Source organism: Pelmatolapia mariae, linkage group LG5 (genome assembly GCF_036321145.2).
Source record: "Pelmatolapia mariae isolate MD_Pm_ZW linkage group LG5, Pm_UMD_F_2, whole genome shotgun sequence".
Lineage (NCBI taxonomy): Eukaryota > Metazoa > Chordata > Actinopteri > Cichliformes > Cichlidae > Pelmatolapia > Pelmatolapia mariae.
The window spans coordinates 15,755,250-15,779,245 of NC_086231.1; the positions used below are offsets into that span (position 1 = coordinate 15,755,250).

At 38.8% G+C, this 23,996-nt stretch overlaps 1 protein-coding gene across 2 annotated transcripts in view; it reads left to right on the forward strand.

The window, feature by feature from the left end:
• Positions 1-23,996, forward strand: part of LOC134627602 (SLIT-ROBO Rho GTPase-activating protein 3-like) — a 36,263-nt gene that overhangs the window by 3,348 nt on the left and 8,919 nt on the right. Inside the window, exons 2-13 of one of the 2 annotated variants that reach the window (XM_063473849.1) lie at positions 4,336-4,531; positions 9,484-9,646; positions 11,649-11,711; positions 14,568-14,750; positions 15,011-15,139; positions 15,269-15,490; positions 15,613-15,714; positions 17,508-17,705; positions 17,821-17,905; positions 19,434-19,461; positions 20,828-20,930; positions 22,175-22,235. In XM_063473849.1, coding sequence (XP_063329919.1) covers positions 4,336-4,531; positions 9,484-9,646; positions 11,649-11,711; positions 14,568-14,750; positions 15,011-15,139; positions 15,269-15,490; positions 15,613-15,714; positions 17,508-17,705; positions 17,821-17,905; positions 19,434-19,461; positions 20,828-20,930; positions 22,175-22,235 — 1,533 coding nt within the window. Of the gene's footprint in view, positions 1-4,335; positions 4,532-9,483; positions 9,647-11,648; positions 11,712-14,567; positions 14,751-15,010; positions 15,140-15,268; positions 15,491-15,612; positions 15,715-17,507; positions 17,706-17,820; positions 17,906-19,433; positions 19,462-20,827; positions 20,931-21,863; positions 21,895-22,174; positions 22,236-23,996 lie in introns of both variants that reach the window. The other variant, XM_063473848.1, reaches the window with a different exon arrangement.

The following is a 23,996-nucleotide window of genomic DNA, read 5'->3' on the forward strand; positions in this document are numbered from 1 at the left end:
GTGTATAGCTGAGCACCCTGAAGTGTCTCTAGGCTTCTGTCTAATCTGACACTAAAGCACAATTAAATGAGGGGATGCCCCTGTCATGTGTCATTCTGGACTTCTAGTTGTAAAACCCATTATCTTTAATGCAATTGGATCAGTTTGGAGTCGTATGCACTAATCGCTGTAATAGTCTATAACACAAAACCTTTGCAAGATGTGCTGTTGCTATGCTACTACAGAATGAAAAGCAGAGTAGAGTAGTATGAAGTGGAAACGCTTGTGACATTTTTGTTTACTGACAATGCATTTGTAACAACACAGGTGTTAGAATAAGCTCTCTTTCTGACCCCATATTCACTGCAGATATCCATCCAGACATACCCCCTTCTGGGTATTCATCAGCTTGAAAGAATGCACAGAATGATGCTGTCTCAAAATGTCAGCACTGCATCGCGACAGTGAAACGACATCTTTGTTGCCTGTTTGTTGGTATCATGTATTAAATGCTGTGCTGACAGTTGAGTTGTTACCCAGTTTAAAGTGAAAATTGCTTGGAATTCTGATGTTTTTTGGCCTTTGGCTGCACAAACTGTGAGGAGAAGTAATGAAATCTCAAGCAAATAGATTATAGAGTCATGCCATAGCTATTATTACATTAAGAAGACACGTGTCCACAGAACACAACCTTGATTTGTACCAAATTATGTCAACGTGTCACTCTGGGTTAGACTTTGTATGACTAGCCATGCATGGCTAACTAACCCCAGAGATTGCTGCTGGCCATCGCAGTAACTGTACTAAGCTAGCTTGAATGGGATATGAGGGTGCCAGTGACTATGTGATATTTGTTCCTTTATTCTGCAGTGATGCAGGAGCTCAAATAGGGGGAAATTATGGTTCAGCTGTGGTTGTGCATTGGCATCATTTCGTGCCAATGCACAACCACAGCTGCAGAATGTGCACCTACCTGCACAGAGTGTTTGTTGTCAGATGGGGGCAGTGACAAAAAATGTGTTACAACCAGTCTGTGAGCTACTCCTGCACGTGCTGTTGTTGGTCAGCAACAGAGAAGGTCAGAGTTTTAACATACAAAGAGCTGAAGTGAAAACAAGTGTTAAAAACAAAGTGTCCACTGTAGGCACCATCTATAATTTCCATACTATGTTTTTTTCTTTTTTTTTCTCTCTTCATCCATTCATGGTGAATGATGTTGCCCCCAAATGTTGGTCCTTGTTCTGGCCCACATGTTAGCCAAAAAGCATTCTGCTGTACTTATGCTATTACGGTTATGTACATTGTCTCCTACCACACCACACCACAATTGTGCTCCGGTTGCATCAGTTGCGCAAAAAATACAGTATGAAAAATATAGACTGCAGTTGCAGTGGACAGCTTTAATTGTTTGTAACACTCAGTTTCAATTCAGCCCTCAGCAGCCCACAGACTGATTAGGTTACATATTTTTAACACAGCCAGGTAGACAGGGTGTCTGAAGCTGCCACCACCACCACTACCTACCACCACTAACCCATAATTTCTCCATTCAACTGATGCACAGTATCATGCACATTAAGCACTGTGCAGTTGGGATTTGGAGGACCGCTGGGGAGCAAGTCTGCATTGGTTAAAAACCCCATCTCAGAAGGCAAATAAATACACAAATAGACACCATTGCGATACCATAAATTAGAAATAATTTGTAGAGCTACAAAGCAACAAGCAAAGATGCCCCCAAACTCAGGTTGGGTTTGCTGTCTGCGTACTTTGTAATTCCTCTATGATGCAAGCAATTATACAAGTTCTCTTTATTTAATTAAGCTGCAGGGTTACCATCTAAGTCTCTGTAAGCAATTATTTTTTGCTGAAAATGCTTGGTAAAGTTACCACTGCGTCTCTGGATGTTAACCATATGGTTTAGAAGGGAAATAGCTACAAATGTCCTATTAGTGAATTTCCACAAGCCTTTAGGTGTGGAACATTTTATTCACTTTGGCTGCACACTGTTCACATGCAGAGGAAGCATGTCTGGCTCAGTATTTTATGGCTCTTGTGTCACCAGTGAAAAGATAGAAAAGTGTCAGATTTAGAGAGCTTTTGACGCTTTTTTCAATGTATATAATTCACTTGAACTCCTTGCTAGCTCTGTGTAATTATGCATTACACTGCAAAGGCTTGAATGATTCATCGAAAGTACTGCAGTATTGCACAGTCCCTAGTAACAGTTTAAGTTCTAAAAATAACATGCTCACAGGAGAGCAAGTGCAAATATCACAAGTCTGTTTGATGTTTCCTTTAAAAATTTGTGCAGTGAAATCAATTTACATCAACTCATTATATTGTTTGCTCGCTCTTTTAAACTCTCCCCATACGATTAAAATTATTTCAGTCACAGAGGCCCACAAATTGTGCTGTTCAGTGGTCTATTTTAGCACATAACCATTCCTTCTGTTCTGAACCTGATTGCTGTCTCATTCATCATCACAGGCTGTTTGTTGAGTATTTCGAAGCAGAGTAAGTTGCCCTTGTCCTTGGCCATTATGCTAAACAGACTGACTGCTGCGACTGTCAGAACAGGGAACTGGCCTGCTCTCATTGAAATGCCTCCAGAGGCATGTAACCAGGCAACTGGGCAACTGTGGGGACCATGAGGGGTACATCTCCAGATAGCAAGGGACTACATATTTACACAGATTTTCTCACTCTCTCTCACTCATTCACATTTTTCGCACACAGTCATTTGGGGGAGGATTAAAAATAAAAATAAAAACCTTTTATTCTAGATACAGGAGCACCATTTAGATGCTAACAAATGGCCTTTTCTTCTGCTGAGCAATCTTTTCCATTGATACATTTATACAAAGTGTCTTTCAGTGCTCAGGATCTTATGCATGGTTGTAACAGTCTGTCATAGTGGAATCTTCAGCCATCTCAGCTGTATCTTGTTGTCTTGTACAAAGAGAAGCGTTGTTTACCTCGCCCCCTTTGTAGTTCTATGACTGATTAATCCAGAGATGTAAATTTACCAGTGATTCAGTTCAGCGTGGTGTATGGTAAAATAACTACTGCTCTCTCTGAGATTTGTGATAATGCAGGAGAAGGCTGGGCAGGAAGTTAACATGGTTGTTTATCTGCTTTCAGCAAAATTACGCAGCACTAAAAATTTCCTCAGCAAAATTCTGCAATACAGAGTGATAGTTACAAGGAGGCTATGATTAAGATTTAACGAAACATAAAAGTGCTACATAAGAGCTGTTATACTGTTTTCAGCATCCGTTCTAGCCAACTCCTATGGATGCCTGCTGCTTTTTTGTATGCACATTGGCAGTAGCAGGGTATTTAAACACAGCCCTCAGTCCTGACATTATATATGATTCACAGTCAGCAGCCTCTTAACCTTCGGATTTATGACAGCCTTGCCATAAACTGTACGTGGAAGACATTGAATGTGATTTGTTTTCCTTTTTAGTGTTAATGTAAGACTGTAAAGGGGATTTTACTGTTTTATTTGATTTTTTTATTACCTGAAATCCCAGAGGTATTCAGGAATAACCAGTTGGAATACCAGTAGGGACTGTCTGGTCGTGGTGGGGGTAAGTCATTAAAATATGGCCACAGAGAAGAAGTTCAGGAAGATAAATAATTATATTAGCTTTAGAGTAGAAAAACATGTCTGAATATCTCCTGAAAATTGACTGGCATACTCAATATAAAAATCTAAAGCTTGTACTAATATTGCTTCTCTATCAAACATCCAATATTGTCCCAGCTGTATTTATAAAAAAGGACTGAAACACATTTATCCCTAATTCTCATTTTCAATGAACAGAATCAGACTTTCCAGATGTCATGAAAAGAAACCACAGTAATCTTATAATTGTAAGAATGCCTATGATTTGTTTTCTCAAGTCAAACTTCTCTTAAGGCTCGCTCAGCACAATGCATTTTGAGAAGCTGACCTATTTTATATTTTCTCTGCTGTCTGCTGTAATCATCAGACTTGCATCTCATATACACGTGTGCTACCCCAGCATTTGGTCGTCCCCCCACCCCACATGCACACCACCACCTCATTCACCACACGCACAAACTCAGACAGCAGATAAATACAGTTTGACGTCCGGTTTTATCCAATTGTGACGACTTTGCTCTTTTATTAGTGCCTGCGCTAGCTTGATTGTATCCTTACATATTTGTGTTTACATGCTTTGCTCAATCCACTGTGGAAAGATTGTGGGTTTAATATTGACCTGCAGCCCTGTTTGGCAGACAGAAGTAAGGCCCAGCATGCAAGCCTGATCCCCCAGAGAGGCGGTATTTATTCTGAACATAGTCTCCCTTTTTGATATGCAGAGATCCGTAACCAGCTGGTGGAGCAGTTCCGCTGTCTGGAGCAGCAGTCCGAGTCCCGGCTGCAGCTGCTGCAGGACCTGCAGGAGTTCTTCCGCAGAAAGGCCGAGCTCCAGCTTGAGTACTCCAGAGGCCTGGACAAACTGGCTGAGCGCTACTCCTCCAAGATCCGCTCCTCCAGAGAGCACCAGCACTTCAAGTGAGTCCAGCCAAAGACTTTTACACAGTGGAACATTTGTATCCAATGTGTCTGACTGGTAAACAACCCCCATATATTTGATGCTGATCGCTACACAGACAGTTAAAACAGAGACAAAGGAAAAAGAGAGAAGGGATAAACAGAAAATTTTAAAAAAGAAACAGAGGGGGGATGAAAGCAGAAGAAATGACCTGAAATGAAGCCAGGGCCAAGGAAGCTTGGGGCCTCAGGCTGCTGTGTTTTTTCCAACTAGGTCAGACTCTTTACCACCACCCCCTTTCTTTTCTCTGTGGCTGTCATTTCATTTCCATTCTCGAACAGCTTCTTCATGCCAGGGTGCTACTCAGATACTCATATTTTCTCAATGGATGCAGAAAATAAATCACAGCTTCATTTAGAAATCTAAAGAACCAGACAATAGGGGTTATTTTACTTGGGTTTACTTAAATGGCTTAAGCTGTTTGTATGTGGGAGATTACTGGTGATGAAACAAGCATACCCTGCAGTGTGCTGAGAAGCCACTTCCTCTCTGTTAAAACCAGCCTGCAACAGACTCTTGACTTTCAGATCAAGATCTGTAGTTCTGTTGTGTATGCTGCCCATTGCCATTTATTCCTATAGAAGTCCTAGCCAAAAAAAGAATACTTAAGTTTTCTGAAAATCAAAATTATAATTGTTTGTTTGTTTAGCAATTCAGCAATTAATTAAAAACAAAAATAAACAATCAAATTAGATTTTAAGAATAACAGTCAAAAATACAGAAAAAGGCTCCTTTACTTATTTTGACAAATGAAAGACTATCTGTCATAGCAATGATTAGCAATATAGAAAATTACAGCATAGGCATCCATTCATGTGACCTAGCTGTGTAAGTCAGGCATAACTAACTCGTTGGTTTATTCAGGAGAGGTCTTTCCAGCTCTCTTTCAGTCTCTCCAGCCAATTGGACAGGAAGCGTAATCATGGTGGAGAGCTCCACCACTGACACATTGATAAATGGAGCATACCCTCAAAGGGAGACCCCTATTAGGAAAAAAAAAACCCTCTCATGGCTTCTCTCATCCCACTGTCCCAGATTTCCCCCTGTCATAATATATTGTTATCACTATATCCGTCTGTCAAAAGCTGGATTCCTTACTTGAAGACTCCATTGAAATGACTGGATGAAGTCTCAGTCATTATTAATACTGTGTGGTCCTCTCTGTTGGAGTCTTAGAACAAGCTCTGCACTCTCACTTTGATAGTTTATTTCAAACAGCGAAAACTTATTGCCCACTTTTTTCTTATCAGTCGTCCTTTCATATTTTAATTTGCAGCTACTAAAAGGGCTATCAGGAAAACATCTGGGAACATTTTCAAAACCTCCTATACCAAAGTGCTACCTGTGAGAAAATTCAAATCGCTCTATGTTTCAAAACACTGTTTTTGGTGTCGTTTGTAGCAGTTAGTAGGTGCGCTGTGTGTTTCACTGTCACTAAACTGTAATTCATATGAGGGTGGCATTCTCCTCAAGGTGTTGTGAAACGAGTATTGTTGTACTTGTTATAGTTGTACAACAATGGCACATAAACTGTCCTGAAAACTTGACGAGCAGCCAACAGCCAAACATTGGCAGTCAGGTCAGCACCATCCCATGTTCTGGATCAAACAACTGCTCTGCTTGAAAGGAGTGCCTATAGGGAAAGGATAGCTTGTTCATGTTCTTTTCAAAGAGTTACAGGATGAAAAGAAAAGCAAAAAGAAAAAGCTGATGACCAGTACTCAAAATTACCTTTAGAACCACACATCTAGTATTCACTGAATCCTCATCAGAAATATTCTCAGTGGATTTGTGGCTGTCAAGATGCCATTCTTAAGAAAGGAAAACAGGTAGGAGCAGTTGATATATGCCTAATTACATAAGTACTGGACTGAGAATCAGTAGCAACAGATCATATGGAATAGTAGTTCAAATCATAGTAAGTATGCACAGAAGAGATCAGCAGAGAGGTAAACAGTGAGTGACTACATTCATCAAAAACACAAGTAAAGCATGGTGGACTCTGTCATGCATTTCAGCTTGTTAATATTGATGGAATTATTAATGCAGAAATGTACAGTCTGATTTTGGAAAGTGCCAACACCTTCATTTTTCAGGACGAAAATGATCTCAAACACAGTGCCATTGCAGTAAATGCATATCTGGATAGAAAAAAAATGCAGTGAAACACTGTGGATTTATACAGAGCTTGGACCTCAGGCTTAGTATTTTTATATATGATTGCGCATGTTTCAATAATAATAATAATAATAATGTAAAAAAATATGAATCAGTGAGGGGTCGCTGCAGATTGGCACAGCACTGTAAGATCAGAAACCTTGCCTGGTCTAATGAACCAGTGAGTCTTGATTGTGGCTTTGGCACTGGGATAGTAGGGTCAGGTTTTTGGCGTGTCCCTTTAGCACCCTTTATGCCCATGTGGGGTGGCTGTCACTCAGGAGGAAGTGCGGGTCATCTACTAATCGGTCCCTGGCTGCTCCAGTCTACATGCCAAATATCCTTGGGCAAGATACTAACTCCAAGTTGCTTTTCAATGCATAGGAAGAACTTGCATAGAAAAAAGTGCTTGCGTGAATGGGTGAATGAGGCAGGTGGGGAAAGCATCTTGAGTGTTCAGAGTAGAAGAGCGCTATGTAACAACCAGTCCATTTACCATTTTCTGATGGCTGCTTCCACCAGGATATCGCGCTCTTCCATATCATGTCAATATGGACCAAAGATTTCGGAGGAATGTTTCCAGCACCACGTTGAATCTATACCTTGAAGAATCAAGGAAGTTACGAAGACACAAAGACACATTCAAAACAGTACTAGCAAGGTGTACCTTATAAAATGGCCAGTCAGTGTATAATACTGATTATGAATGGGACTGAAACAATGCAGTGTTTATGCCTTGGACAAAAAAAGACAATGAAAATGGAAACATGTTCATGTTCAGTTCGTGTGCATGACAGAGTTCATTTTTTTCCCACTGAAACAACTTAGGAGTTTAAAAAATAGCACAACAAAAAAGGTTTTGGACAGTCTTAGATTACATTTCAGCATTGTTTTGGATGCACTGAGGGAGCTGGAGAGGGCCTACAGTGCCTTTCTTCTCCTTTGTTATAGTGCAGAAATGAGCGCTAGCTGAAGATTAGAGTGAGCTTCGCCAAGGCAGAAAAACAGCTATAATTCACTTCAAAAAGAAAATGAAAGCATAAATACAATTCTCCACGGATGAAACTGATCAAAGTTTTGCAGCAGTTGAGAGAAAACAAGTCAGGACTACTCTTTCAGTGTGATCTTCAAAACCAAGATTAGAGTCAAAAATAACTTCCGTATTTTTGATTCACACTGAAAACGAAGAAGCTGTTGTTGATCAGAAAAAGTGCAGCGGGTCCACCACAAGAAAAGCATCTTTAATTTGGGGTTATTTACTGGAACTAATTGCACAGACAACTGAACCAGACATAGTGTTTTAAGAAAAGTCATATTTTTGAAGCTACACAGTATTAAGAACATATATTACTGCCATGGGATTTCAGCCATGGAAGGATATGTCAGGCTTCTAACTTTACTTGGTGTTCGCAGAAAGCAATAAGCAATGATCTAGAATGTAACACTAAGAGATCGAAGAGATTATGCGACACATCCGATATGACTGTACATTTTCACATGTGTATGTTTAGCACTTTTTGAGTCACTATTTGTGACTCTTATTCAGCATGAGTGGTTTCTGTGCAGTCTACTTAAAAGCTAGAGTCTTAAGAGAGATGGTTTTTAACTTGCTGTTTGACTGATAAATAATAGTACTGGGCAGGAACCCACTTGAATAAATTAAAATGACTGTGTAAACTTATCAGTGCTCAGTCTTGGGTGACGTGTCAGTGGTTTCTTATTTAAAAAACTTGACTTGGGGTATAAAAACTTGTAACTAGCATGACTTTATAACTCTACAAAGGGTAGATTTTAGTGCAGCATATTGCTGATACAAACTGAGGTCATCATCTTATTAGACATGATTGTTTAAAGCACTTATTTTGCTACCTGGGGTTTTAGTGCTGGTTTCTACTAATGACACACTTTGTGGCATGCTGGTATAATCATGATGCATTAGGTTCCCCATTAAATTAAGACAAAATGGGCAACTTTTCACATTAAATTTACTGAGAGTTTTCTAATGCTTTCCATCTTAGTTGATAATGTGTTTTTTTAGAAGTTATGAAAATGGTGATCTTAGCCTAAATGTCCAAAGTCTTCCTTTTGCTCAGGTTGTGTAGCAAAAAAGATCCTGTGGTCTGATTGTCTTTTTCACATCCCCAAAGAAATGCAAACTGTGAAATTAATTCATCCCAAATTCACTGTTCTCCTTTCACAATACATTAAAAGAGATACGAACCTCAATTTGGTCTGATTCTCAGCACAGGTCAGCTATTGGCTGATAGCAAAAAATGTTTTATTTTTACTGTGTGCATCCAGCAGTGTAACAGAGCATTTGTATATGCTGTCATGCTAAAGTGTTCTCTAAAGACAAAATGAGAAGAAAAATACCTCCATTAAATCTTTGGTGTGATGATAATTAAACTCACATGTCCTCTTAAGCAAGGAGGCAGCCAGCATGCTTTCTGAGTTTGTGTGTCAACAAGTGTGTATGCTGCCTTTACTTGCTCATTCCCCCCACATGAGCTGTGACCACTTGATCTCTGATATGTGAAGCCCACAGGCGGCACCAAATAGTAAATAAGCTGGGATTAAAATGGATGTTGGGTGGTGTAAGAAAGTCGTGACCATACATATACGTTCTCTTAGGTGTCCTCTTTAGTTTGCATGTAGATGAACATTTAAAAGTTTTCTTGTTAGCCTTTATCCCATTTGGTATGCATTTCCTCAAGGCCTTTCATTCATTAACAAAGTATTTCTCTCGCTGTTTCAGGAAAGATCAAAATCTCCTCTCCACTGTGAACTGCTGGTATTTGGTCTTGGATCAAACCCGACGCGAGAGCAAAGACCATGCCACACTCAGCGACATCTACAACAACAACGTCATTGTCCGTTTGGCGCACGTGGGTGAAGATGTCATCAGACTTTTCAAAAAGGTCAGAATCAGAATTAAATGAATGAGGTCATGCTCCCCTGACAGTAACTATCACACACATTTCATCTGCTCAAATGTCATGACAGGTAATATGTAAAAATATAATTAATATATAAAAAATCTAATCAGGGGAAGAGCATGGAAATATCAGTTAGGGATGTTGAACTCATTTTAGTGTATGGGTCATGTATTTCCCATTTTGATCTCAAAGGGTTTGATCAGTAAAACCACTGCATTATAGCCCATAAAAAAGGAACAAACAAAAAAAAAATTCTCTTACTTTTAGTGTAACCAAGTAAATGTACTTTAGTGTACTACAGTGATACTAGTGCATTGCACACAATGTTTAGAATAATGAAGGAGGACTAGCTCTACAAATTCTTCACCTTCACCTAAAATCAACAGCTATCAGATGGTTGAAACTTGGGCACAGTTGGGTGTTCCATCAGGACAATGATCCCGAACACATCAGGACAGGTTTTAGAAAGGATAGAGGAGGCTAACATTAACCTTCTGGAATGGTCTTTCCAAAGCCCCAACCTCAACCCTGTTGAGAATTTGTGAAATAATTTGTGGGTTGGTGCCAGGAAACCAACTAATTTAAATGGATTCCACCACCTTCTGCCAAGAAGAGTGATCAAATATTCAGCCAAAATCGTGCCAGAAGCTTCTGGATGGCTAGCAAAAGTGTCTGGTTGAGGTGCAAGTTGCTAAGGAACATTTAACCAAATATTAGTGGGGGGTGTATGTATCCTGGGAGGATTAGAGAATATTCAAAAATAATTTCAATCTCATCCACCCAAAGTCAGTAAAGATTTATGCTGTTCAATCATTCCACCCCTAGAAAAAACAACAGTTCAAATAAATCATTAAAGCCAAAACTTAGCTTGACACACTCATGCTATAGTAACTTTATGTAAACTTCTGACCACAACTGTAACTTTCTTTCATTTATCCAAAATTTTGTCTTTCAAACATATGGCTGAAACTATATATACTATATATATGCTTTAGTATACTATATATGCTTTATACTGTTACATATAAGAGTATACATAACATATGCTTTGCATGAGAGTAGCAGAGTGCAAGTGGAAAAGCACCCCCAACCACCTTAGGGATTTTATATCAGTATCATATCATTTGACAGCAGCAGGAGTTTAGAGTAATTTATGCCTTCTAGGGGGCTCTGCAGTATCTTGATGGGAGCCCTGATGAGAATGGGATGGCCTGTAACCCATGCTAGGAAAAACACTAACTGCCTGCAGAAAATCTTTTTTTTTTTCAAAATGTTAGCTCAAATTCTGGTAAAGTTCTCCTGAACAATAATCCTGTTATACTCCAGTATCCTGGTTCAGCTGCAGTCTTGATGTTAATAAATGACACATGGGGGGAGGGAAATGAATCAACTCTGGCATCTTTTTAAACAAAGACTAAATGTACTGAATGTGCTAAAGTCTAATGCCTGTCACATGTGAAATTGCAAGGTTGCTGTTTTGACAAAGTACTCCCTGAGAGGTGACAAAAAACAAAACAAAAACAGGATTGGTTGAGCTGAGCATTACTCCATATCACCTCAAATGGATTTCTAGGCTCACTCTCCACTGGCATCATTCCCCCTCTTGGGTTATAACCCTTTTGTGGGACATGTCCAATTCATCATAGGCTCTTATCCTTTAAAACCGAACGGAAACTGCGACTCCGCTCAATGGGAAATGCTCTGCAGTTACTGTGCTGTTCTATTTTAGTCTGCATTTGCACTTTGGGCATTGTATTAGATCTTTTCTGGTGCAGCGTAATGATAGCATTTCAATACTGCTGACATCTATCACATACAAAATAAAACTGGCACACAGCTTTCAAGTTTCTTACATGTGGGAAAGCAGTTCTGTTAACTAACCCAGTTCTTGTTCTTAGATGTTTGAATACTTGTCTTCATTTGTCCTTTAAACGTGGTATTATTTTCCTCTACAAAGCTGTCTCCTGTTTTTCTTTTTTTACAGAGTAAAGACATCGGCGTACAGATGCATGAAGAGTTAGTGAAAGTCACCAATGAACTGTACACGGTGAGTTGCTGTTGCTTGTGTTGAAAGCCTATGGGATGTCAATCTTAAAGCCAGGTTTTTTTTAAAATACCTGAACCTGCAACCTGTGGGTTTGACACCACACAGAGCAGATGTGCCTTTTCAGCAGAGCAGCCTGTAACAGGTCATTTCTTCCCTCTCCTGAGGTCATGAAAGGATAAAATTTACATTCATCCTCCTGCTGTGAATTGCTACATGAGTTGAAGGAGACAGTGTTCCTGCTCCTAGCTGTGCTTCAAGCAGACTCAGCAGTCTGCGCTACAGAGGTGCACTGTGCTTACAGCAAAATGAGCTTCTGTAATGTTTTCAGCTAATGTTACATGTAATCTGACACCTCTGCTTGCCTCATATGTTAACAGTTGTCACTCTCGGTGGACTGTTATAACCACATACTGCATATAGAAATGTGTGCATATGCATACTAGTAAACACACAGCAAAGGTTTGTGCAGTGGTGCAGACACAAAACATCTGCGTTTATCTGCACTGCATCTTAATTTGGCAAAAGAAAAGGAACTGAGGCATATCACTGGCTGCATGTGGGACAGTACAGCAGATTCACCAGAATGCATTCCTCTGGCTCTAATTGCTCGGTGATATCCTTATCTTTACTTACTGTTCAATTGCTAATATGATTCATAGCATAAACGAAAAAACTATTTACAAGCGTAAACAGACTAGATGTAATTAAGACTACGATGAAAGTGTATTTTGGCAAGCAGGACAATAGCATGCTGTGAAACAGAATACCCTCATGGATTATTTTTCCCTCGTCACATCCACAATTCATTGTTTTTCATTTCAGTGATTAAACATAGCAGTCACCAAATTGTGTTTTAAAGGTCTTAAAACATTCCATTGCAAATAAGATGAGAAACAACAACATGCTCTTATAGATTTGCACTACTTTTCACTGTAAATGTGATTTATTTCATGACCGAGCATCATTTCTTTTCCAGCATGTATAGAACTCCACTCTTGGCTGCTTGCACGTTCAATCCTTTCTCTTGGCATCCTAGTTGTTGCCAGCTTAATTGTGCAGGTGATTAATCCTTTATCGTGGTCCAGTAAAACTGGCTAAACATAATTGCAGCAAAGTTTGACAACCCTGTGATTTGATTCATTTATGATAAAGGAGCAAAAAGCGAAGATGAGCAGAAAGTAGGTCAATTGTGGATTTTTTTTTCTACAGTTAGTTTTGCAAATTGTTAGTTATTTACAAAATTACTAAATTAAAAAAAAGAGTTGGTGGCAAAAGGAAAAAAAAAGACCTAGTAAGAAAGCTAAGCACGTATGCACATTGCAAAATGATGTGTATGCAGCACATCACAAATGGATTTGAATCTGGATTACTGAAATCGTATAAACCACACGAGAATAGTTCTCACATGTAACATTGTACGTGCATGTTATATTACTGCTATACTGATATTGATTTTTCCTCCCTCTGATTCATGCATTATTAAATGCCTGTCTGCAGCTCCCACACACAGCATAAGGAATAGCAGGAGTCTGCTCAACTTTATAATTGATAAAAGTATAGAGTTTAAGAGAAAATATAATCATTGTGTGGTTATTTTATCATTTATTTTATCATCTTAAATAAGCAAATGTTGTCAGGCAGCAGGTCCCTGGTATTGGTCAGCTGCTGAGTTTTTGCAAAAATTGAGGAGTTTTTTGTTTCATCTGTAGCAGAGGAGGTTGCTCACTGTCACTTTGTAACCTCCTTCCTCCCCTGCTGATCGATCTCACTGTCCTTTGCACGTCCGTTGCAGACGGGGTTGCTAGGAAACCAGAACTTGAGAATCAGGGATGGTGAAGCAGATGTTGTGCGACTGTGCTGTTGATTCAGGTTTACTAGTTAAACATTTACATGTGGCTTTTTTGATAAAACCATGAAACATTTATCCGAAAACAGAGATTGTTTTTGTGAAAGTACCACGACTGTCTTACTTTACTTTGCTGGGATATTTAATTTGTCTTGCTATTCTGTGGTTAGACCATTCAGACAGTGTGGAGACATCAGACAGATGTGCTGGACACACTCCAGCTCAGTTAGAAAATGTCAATGAAAATTATGACAGTCCCATGAGAATGATGAGTATGCTACACTCACTAATGTTTACTTGTGTGATGAACAAAAGTACTCTGGGGTCTTACTGGTATCTTTCTAAGCAGCTTCTGTGTTTATTAAGTCATGATGATCTGGTTATAAAATTAATAAGAAAGGTTCATAAAAAAGAGAATACTGACAATTCTTAGCTTATTTAGTCAAAAGGCTGATGACCTCAAGCTGTGGCGAGGCATCTCTCTTCTGTCTGTCCGTTAACAATTCACAAGAATCCTTCTTCCTCCTAACTACAGAATATTGGTCATATTTTAGTGGAACCTGCACACAGTGATCATCTCACAGGTCTTCATCAAATTTGTGTTGAAGGTCAAGTTCAAAGTCACATTTGTCATTCTCATTGGATTTTAAAATTCAGATTACATGGTGTTTCGGCCTGTTTTTGCTGGCCACTTAGTGTGTTTTCAGTCCTGTAGTTGATTCTTTGTCCTAAAGAACAAACCACAGGGTGTCTCCCTACGCTTTTTCTTTCTCTTATTTCTTTCTCCTTAACTTAGCCTGGTTCAGACTGAAGTTTTTTCTACATACTGTCGGATCTTTGAGTTTTTTTCTTTAAGGTTGCAGAATCTTTAGGTTACAAAGTAAAATAATCTAATGATCAACAAGGATCCTGTACCAGCATTTGAGGATATTGCTTTTCTTCATCATACTTATCAGTTTCCTTGCTAGTTTAACTGTGATGTCCTTTATACTTGCTGTGTATTCTTGCAGGTGATGAAGACGTACCACATGTACCACACTGAGAGTCTCAGTGCTGAGAGCAAACTGAAGGAGGCAGAGAAGCAGGAGGAGAAGCACATTGGCAAGGCTAATGACATTGGCCTGCGTTATGGTTACGATGATCGTCCACAGCGTCGAAGTTCTGTAAAGAAGATGGAGAAACTGAAGGAGAAGGTCTGTTTTTAGCCCATGTATGATGAGGATTTATGTCATGCACAGTACTTCCAATACACTCTATCTACTCGATTGCAAACAAGCTGTAAATGCATTTGTAATTGAAGTGTCCAAGTAAATCCAACTATTTTATACATGCACACTGACAGATTATAGAGAAGATAAAACTGTTTAATGTATAATGCATTCTTAGAGTACATTAGGAAACCATTTTGCTTCCCCCCTTGATGGGACTCTCGCTCTTCCTTTTACACCCCCAGAGACAAGCCAAGTACTCTGAAAACAAGATGAAATGCACAAAGGCCCGGAATGACTATCTTCTCAATCTGGCAGCTACTAATGCCCTGGTGGCCAAATACTACATCCACGATGTCTCAGACATGATAGATGTAAGTCAAAGCCAAAAATGGAAATATGGATGGAAATGGAAATACTCTCTTTTTGTCAGAGTGCATTTTTTTCAGTTTAGGTTTGTTTTTGGATCTCTAATTACTATGCTTTGTTTTTTTTGTCCCCAGTGTTGCGACTTAGGGTACCATGCAAGCTTAGCACGCACCTTGAGAACCTACCTTTCTGCAGAATATAGTCTAGAAACTTCTCGCCACGAAGGGTTGGACTTACTGGAGGGAGCAGTGGATGCCATGGACACCAGAGGAGACAAGCTAAAGTTTATGGACACACATTGCCAGATCTTCTGTCCTCCTGCATGCTTTGACTATCAGCCACACATGGGAGATGAGGTTAGTCAACAGGGAGGGTAATGATTTAAAAAGGCTTTCTTTGAAGGTCTTTATTCTTGCTATGTTTATTTTGCACTGTGTTAAATCACTTTCAGAAATATCCCTTTATTTCTTAATCCCAGGTGTGTCAAGTGAGTGCACAGCAGCCTGTCCAGACAGAACTCCTGATGCGCTACCACCAGCTGCAATCACGTCTGGCCACACTAAAAATAGAAAATGAAGAGGTGAGCGGCTCATTTTAAAGCAAAACAAGCTCACTGATGTGCTTAGGTATATGTTTTAGATGGCCTTATCAATAATCACACTCAGTTCATATTTGGCCTTTGATATGTAAAGTAGCATCTGTATTCTTTTTTCTATTCTCAAAGGTCAATATTTTCTTGTAGTATATCATGATGTTTCATAGTGATAGTGTTACACAGATACCAGAGTCTTTTGAGAAAGAGTGTTTAAGTACAAAGGTGTACATAAATAAAAATGAGAAATGTATGCAAATGATTATCAGTGATAGTGAAGTTAGATCCTGAATCCTGGATAGGGTCTCATAGGGGAAGCTGTTAACATAGTAGTCTGAGTATTAATGCAAAATACTGTGCAAGGAAGTGAAGTTGCTATCATTCAAACCATCGACTAAATGTAGAAGAACAGGGAAAAAAAACACATATCTGCTGCTCTAAATGCAAGAGTCTTTAAAACAACATGCTAAGACACCAGAGTCCTTGAGAAAGAGTCCTTATTGCTGTTAGATTGATGTGTTACATTTAGTTTTATAGTTCATAATTTTTGCAAACACTCACTGACACTTTCCCTTACATCTGAAGCTGTAAGCTAACCAGCTACTAATCAGTCATTAGGTAGTTAGCTTAGTTTAGCTAGCTTTGATCGATGTCATCCACTGAATACTGAAATCACTGAAATCTCTCTCTTATTATTGTTTCTTTTACCTTCATTCAACCAGGAAAACCCCATTTAGATCAAATCTGTTTTCCAAGGGAGACCTCGTCTGATCTTTCTGTAAATTATTCCATGTCCAAGTGAATAGTAAGAAACAGCTTTTTTCCCCAGGCCTGTTAGAACTCTAGGCACATTAAAAAGCAACCATTTACAGAAGTGTAGCTGGTAAATGTTGGTGCTGGGACAGAGAAGGGTAAGGTGAAACTAAAAGTTATAGAGAAAGAAATACCAATACTGTTTTTTGCAAGTGGTCAATGATGCACAATCCATAAAATCTGCATTGCAGGCATGAAAGTAATATATCTGTGTTTTCATTCATCTTTTTTAGCAAACAAAATAATTTATTCACAAAAATATTCCTTTAGGAAAAACAGAACCCATCCCTCTGATGAGTCTATCACTCATCATCATGGCACAGGAGGCACTTTCATACCTTCATTTACTGTGTTGTATTTAATAATGAGGGCCACCAACACCCTCCGCTACAAACATGTAACAACAGCCAACCACTCTCCAGAGCTGTCACTATGCATTCATATTCATTCATTAAATCTGACACTGATATGTGGGGTCGTATCTCATCAAGTCTCCTGCTTCCAATGGGGGCCACCCCCAGCATGGTCACCAAGGCCACTGTGACTCACACAGACATGTTTAAAGGTCACCAGGGTGTGTGTATGTGTCAGTGGCTGTCTGTCATGAATAAGGAAATCCACGCTCCCTTCCTGTCTGCCTCACATGGAAGGCACATAGTTAATCTTTCATGTTGTGATGCATCAAGCTAGCAAGCTAATTACTCTATTGTTCACTCTGTCAGTCTAACTACGGTGCAAATAGCCTGCAGCAGTATAATCTGAGCTGCCGTGTTTACACCACAGTTTGTTCGAGACACTGAGAAGATTAATGAAAATATGCCCAGTGGTACAAATATTATTTTATTATTTTACGTGTACCAATGACCAGTTTACTATCTTTTTTTAATATCATTGTATTTAAACAAATATATTCATGTTGTGATTAATGCTGAAATGACAACTAAAGTTTACATCTATATGTGTTTCAGGTGAGGAAGACTCTTGACGCCACCTTGCAGACCCTCCATGATATGCTTACTGTGGAGGACTTTGATGTTTCAGAGGCTTTCCAGCACAGCCAATCCACAGAGTCTGTGAAATCAGCCTCATCTGACTCTTACATGAGCAAGGCAAACATCGCCAAAAGACGAGCCAATCAACAAGAGACTGAGGGCTTCTACTTTACTGTGAGTAGTCGGACAAATGAACAAAGAAATTGCAGCGTGGTGTAAATGTGCACAGTACAACACAAAGAATGTCTAGAAATAGCACTAATTGTCTTTTTGTCTTTCTTATCAATAGAAATACAAGGAGTACTTGAATGGCAGCAATCTCATTGTCAAACTGCAGGCTAAGCATGACCTTCTGAAGCAGACGCTAGGAGAAGGTGAGACTTATTAAAACGTTGTCGCACTGTGTTTTAGTGGTGTAGAAAATTCTATATTGAAGTAATTGCTAAGCTGCCAAGTGAGAAAGTATCTCTGCAGTATATTAGTACCTTGATATATAGAAGCACATATAGAAAATCTATTATAGCTGTTTTTAACCAAAGAAAGTAGAGCTACTTTCAGCAGCTCCCTTATTCACAAGGGGTCACCATGGCAGGTAACTCTGCATGTTTGATTTGGCACATCTTTTACACCAGATGCCCATCCTGATGCAAACCCAAAGGAATTTGTGTCTCCTCCTGGGATTGAACCAGAGCTCTTTCACTTGTTAGGCAAATATGTAACAACACTATCCAGCCAATTTATCTGAAAGAAGTCATTTTTAAAAATACATAATATCTTCAGTTTGTATGTAGCCTACCCCATGCTTTTAGAAAATATGATACAAAATTATATCATTCAGAGCTATATTAAGAGAACAAAAACCCTGCAGTCCATGGTAACAAGCACTGTTAGAAAAATTTAAGACCCGAGGGCTGTTAAAATAACGAAGCCAAAGGGTCAGTAAGGGTCTGTATCTTTTAATGTCACAATGTTGCTACTTTGGAATCACAAACATGTGTTAAATAATTTTGTTTTGTTGGGAATATTAAAAGTTTTCAGACTCCCATATATCACAGTTGTGTCTGCTGTACACAGATTCTTTTAGAAATCAGATAATTAAATGTTGATCAAAACAAAACACCAAATTATATTACTTATTATATTAATTTATTATTATAAATGATATTATGTATTAAAGTTGTAGTTCTCATGGCATCCTGAAAACTGCACGACCTAAAAGCAGGTCATCTCAAGCCATGGATTACTAGTATAGCATTGAAAGGATATTTCTTCCCATACTTTCCTTACATATTCCTGATATTAAATATGTGTTAAACTCATCCAGAAGAGAGAAGAAAATATTTGATGCCATGATGTCATGGCGAGCATCAGACTCTTGCTAGCGTATTCTTTAAGGTTGGAATTATGTGTTTGACATAAAGAAGGATTGTGCTGGAAGCTGCTTTACACATGACATGATCCTTGAACAAACATTTCTGACTGACTGATCAAAGCGAGGCCTTAATTTGTTTGCTATACTGAAACGTGCGTGTGAGTGTGCTAATGTGGTGCACATATCATGAAATCATAACACTGTACAAATCAGCTCCCACTCTTGTTGCCCCTGGATACATTTTCACTTTCACAGAGCTAGTCTGCAGGCTAGTCCCCTTCTGGGGCTCTTCTGCTGTTTCTAGGGCGACCGTTGAATGACCGCTGCCTGGCGGTGAGTCAGATTCAACCATGGCGTTCACCCCATTCAGCCTGACTGAATAGATGCCCGTTTTCTCATAACACCCCTTTCCTTCTCCATCTGCCAGCCATGTATAGTCAGCCAGCACTCAACCGTGCTGCTAACTTCTGTGATTGTAAAACTAGTGTGTTCTAATTTAGCCTCTCTCTGTGTGTGCTTATTCCTTTTAGGGGAGAGGGCTGAATATGGAACAACGAGGTAAGGTTTTCAGTGACAAGAGAGTGAATAAAGTCGGCAATGATGTGTAAAATCCTTCCTGTGTCCTTGGATGTGGCACAAATAAACTCACAGTGTAGGAATATCGTTACCTCACCATGTTGAATGGTTTGGATCCAAATTGGAGATGCTTTAATCTATAAAAATATCTTAAGACTAGGGAGTGAAATGCCAGTGAGATGGATAATGATTTGATTAATAAAACAAATATTGACAAGAAGGGCGTGTGACAAATACAAATGCTTGATTTTTATTTTGATCAATTAAATTTTAGATTTAATTGTATCTGTATTGAGTATTTTGTGATGTATTACCTTTCAGTCATTATTACTTTGAGAAAGTTACAGGAGCTCCATCCTTGTATTATTTTTACTTTTAGGTTAATACACAAATTTGCTTTCTTGCCAAGTGTTAAATGAGAAAGTTGATCCCAGAAAGCTGATTCTGTTCATCCTGATGGTGTGTTGGTCCCACTCAGATGATTGTATGCTCAGATTGAGGCTACAGCAAAGGGTTTGCTCATTTAAGTTAGCAGTTAGTAGCAAGTAGCTAGTGTAAGCACAATGTATCATTTGTATATTTTGGATTTTAGATAGATGAAATAAGCAACACAAAATATTATACATTTAAAGCCACTAGCTAAGCAATTTCAAGGTACTTATTTATTTATTTTTGGTTTTAAAACATTGTGCTAAGCTAGATAATATGATTATGGCTTTATAGAGACAGCGTAATACATTATACACTCACTCATTGATTGCCCACTAAATGAAACATATTCCACTGTACTTTGTAGTGCAGTACTTTGTACTGTCTATAGAAAGTATTAAAAATGTATGTTGCAGGTTTTTCACTTAATTTACCCAAAAAGCCAAAAACTGACATATTTCACATTCTCTATTAATTAATTTTTTTGTTAAGTTGCCCATCTTTATATTTTCTTCTTTATCGCTGTCATATCAGGTTTGTAGTTTTTTGACAGGTGACAGAACTGTAAAGGATACACCTTTATGTTATTCAAAATTAATGGAGAGCCATGAATTATTTTCCCTTCCTGTCTGAGCGAGAGTTTGACTAATTGCACTCTGTCTCTTCATATTTATCATAAAGAAATGAAAAGAGTATCGGCTGTCTCATCTAGCTCTCAGCAAGAAAGCAAATGACTGTAGCCTATCTCAGAAACGGTCAATATATGACTGCCATATTCTTTATGATTTGGAGCAGCCTATCGTTTTGGTAAAGATCTGAAAAGAAAAACATCTTAAGCAAAATCAGTTTTACTGTTTCATATTGCATTATTTTTCATGTTTGCATTGTACCAACCCTACAAACCCCACCATCTCCCCAGGCCCCCAACTCTTCCCCCTAAACCCCAGAGAATGCGGAAGTGTAGACCTCGCTCCATTTTTAACCGTAGGCTGTTTAACGGCAATATGGAGGCCTTCATTCAGGTATAAGCCCATCTGTGCCCTCTGTCTCTCACGAGCTCAGCTTTCTCGCTAGCAGTCCTTGGGGGTTCTCTTGCCTGTGACCACTCTTTTATCCAAACATTGCCTCACTCATGCACTGACTTTCCTCTTGCTCAATGCTTGTCTTCACATTTGACAAAAACACTGGATAAGGTGAAAGCTGGTCCAGCAGCTTGATGTAAAGATGGTGTATTTTCAAAAGCACCAGTATAAGGTTTGTTCTTGTGAGCCCCCAGCCTCTGTACACTGAATTAATTTGGCTGTATGTCAGTTGGCCACACAGCAGCTATGCAAATAAACAGATGGCCACTTCCACTCTAATGCTAATCAAACTCAGCAGACAAGCAGGGCATGCACCGACAAAAGTACAGAGATAAAACGATTAACCAATGAATCAACTGACAAAAAAACAAAAGGAAAAAAAAGATTTCTTTTGTTTTATTGATTTTTTGTATAGTGTTGTATGTTTTCAATATTATCATTATTTATATCTTAGTAGTTCTTCAATGGGCTTTTTCTCACAGAAAAAATAAAGAATCAGTTAGTTGAGGAGATGTCGTAATTAGCAGATCGATTGATAAATCGATTCTAATTTTCCTCCAAGTCAAGAAGCTGGTTTTGGCTGGAAAAATATGTGTCTTCCCCCCACCCACCATGCTCTGAAGTAGGCCCTTCCCTCCCACTCCCCCCAAACCATGCCCTCATGTCTCACACGCCACATGGCACTGATGCTTTGACTGATGCTTTTCTCAGGCCTTGCCTCGTCCTTCTCTCTCTCTCTCTCTCTCTCTCTTTCTCTCTCTCTCTCTCTCTCTCTGTCTGTCTGTCTTTGTAAGATCTGTCTCTCTCACTAACCTGTTGTGGTTGTTGTTGCTTCTCTTCCTTTGTCTACGTGCCTTACTGCTCTCTGCCCAGGGGAAGACGGAATGTCCGTGCGAGGAGTCAGGTACTCTGTCTTATAGCTGGGTGGGATCATTACACTGTGTTTAGTATGCTAACCAACATTTCTGTGCCTCTGTCCCATTGGGATTCCTGTGAAAATACTGTTATCATGGTGCACTAATTTATTTTTGTTTTGCATATTGTGACTCAGAAAGTTAACGTTAAGTGATAAATGATATCATCTCAGCCTTCTCATCATAATGGCTTGCTAGTGTGACAGTTTCTTATGGTTATTAATTTCTGATTTAGTGGTTTCTCTAGTAATAATTTGATTGTGTCTATAGGATTCAGGCCAGCCTATACCAGCGGTGGTTGAGAGCTGTATTCGATACATCAATCTGTATGGTATGTTCCAATTCTATTCATAAGTTATCTTTCCACAAAGGCTGATGTTTTATTTGTGTAGTGCAAATTCACAACAAAATTCAACAAATTCAAATTTAACAAAAAATTCGCATCGGGTCACATTAAGGATTCTTATATTGCAAAGTAGGGACCCTGCAATTTTAGAAAGAAACGGCGACAATAAGAGCGCTTAGAGAGCGAACGCTCCCTAAAGGTCAAAGGGGTAAAACGTTTTTTTTTTTCATTACAGTATGATGACATCAGCATGTTATGGTGTTAATGTGACTATGTAGGGCCTAATATTGCAAAAAAATTTAAAAAAAAAAGCGTGTTGTACATCTCTTTTCATCTATCAACTTTGACCTTGGGTGCTAACATTTGAGATCAAAGTCAAATGGTTACCTAACCTAGGTGCTTATGTCTCTCCAGACTCTCAATATAAAGTTTTCACCTAAATTAATCAATTCGAGCTTTTATTGGTGTCTATCATCACACAAAATTTGTCCACTACAGTGGACAGATATTCAAAGGCTGTTTTCTTGTATTTGTGTCAGGGTTGATGGTATACTTGCACATGATCACAACACACAGTGTATATTATTTATTCGTTTGTCAAATTCATAAGCCAAAAACGTATGTTGTCCACCTAAGTGGACATGAAAAAAAAACTTTGAAAAGTGCATGTGTAAAAAAATTAAGTTCAAAAATCTTTTTTTCATGTCTAAAGATGAATAAAAATTAAAAAATCCTGATTGAGATTGTCATAATTCATGCATGAAAGGGTTAAAAACTGCAATAGAGCGCTAACAAACAGACCAACAGACAGACAGTTACAACAAGTTGTTCGCTACAACAAGTTCGCTACAACAAGTTGGGGGGTGAGGGGAAAAAGACAAGAGCAGACAGAGTTTCCCTTTTCATTTTCTTGCTTACATGTAGTTTTCAGTCTGTATAACCAAAACGCAGCAAAACATATAATTTTATACAATCTGATTGTTAGGGTTTTCTCTCTGTTATTGTAGGGTCTTTACCTAATATAAAGTGCCTTGAGGTGACTGTTGTTGGGATTCGGTCCTATATAAATAAAATAAAACCGAATGATATGTATATACAACTTTAATATTGTTAATAGTAGCCATTCGAATATTTTTGGTATTTTAGAAGTTAATAGCAGTGAAATAGCATTCAATGTGAGATAATAACTGCTCCAACTGGATTGTTTGGAAAATCTTAAACTGGGGCATTTCATATGTACAAGCCTGGATGAGAGAGTGAGGTGAAATATTCATTTCTATGATTCATTCATTTCTCAAAATGGGTTGCATTCTAATATTCATGATGCTCAGCTTACATTAATCCTTATATATAAGAAAGAAGATGGGGTGTAAGTGATAAACAGGACTTCTACTGTCTAAGAGATGCTAATGAATCTCTTACTAACTAACAGTGACGTCTGTCTTGTGAAGATTGTTATAATAAGAGAAACAATGTAATTTTGATTTCCACCAGTTATGACTGAAAAAGCAGAAGCTTTGGGCCACACCCCTCAATTTTTGAATTAAGGTGTTTATAGTCTAATTGCCACATCCATCCATCCATTTTCTTCCGCTTATCCGGGGCCAGGTCACAGGGGCAGCAGCCCAAGCAGAGAAGCCCAGACCTCCCTCTCCCCAGCCACCTCCTCCAGCTTATCCCGGGAAACACCAAGGCGTTCCCAGGCCAGCCAAGAGATATAATCTCTCCAGCGTGTCCCAGGGCCTC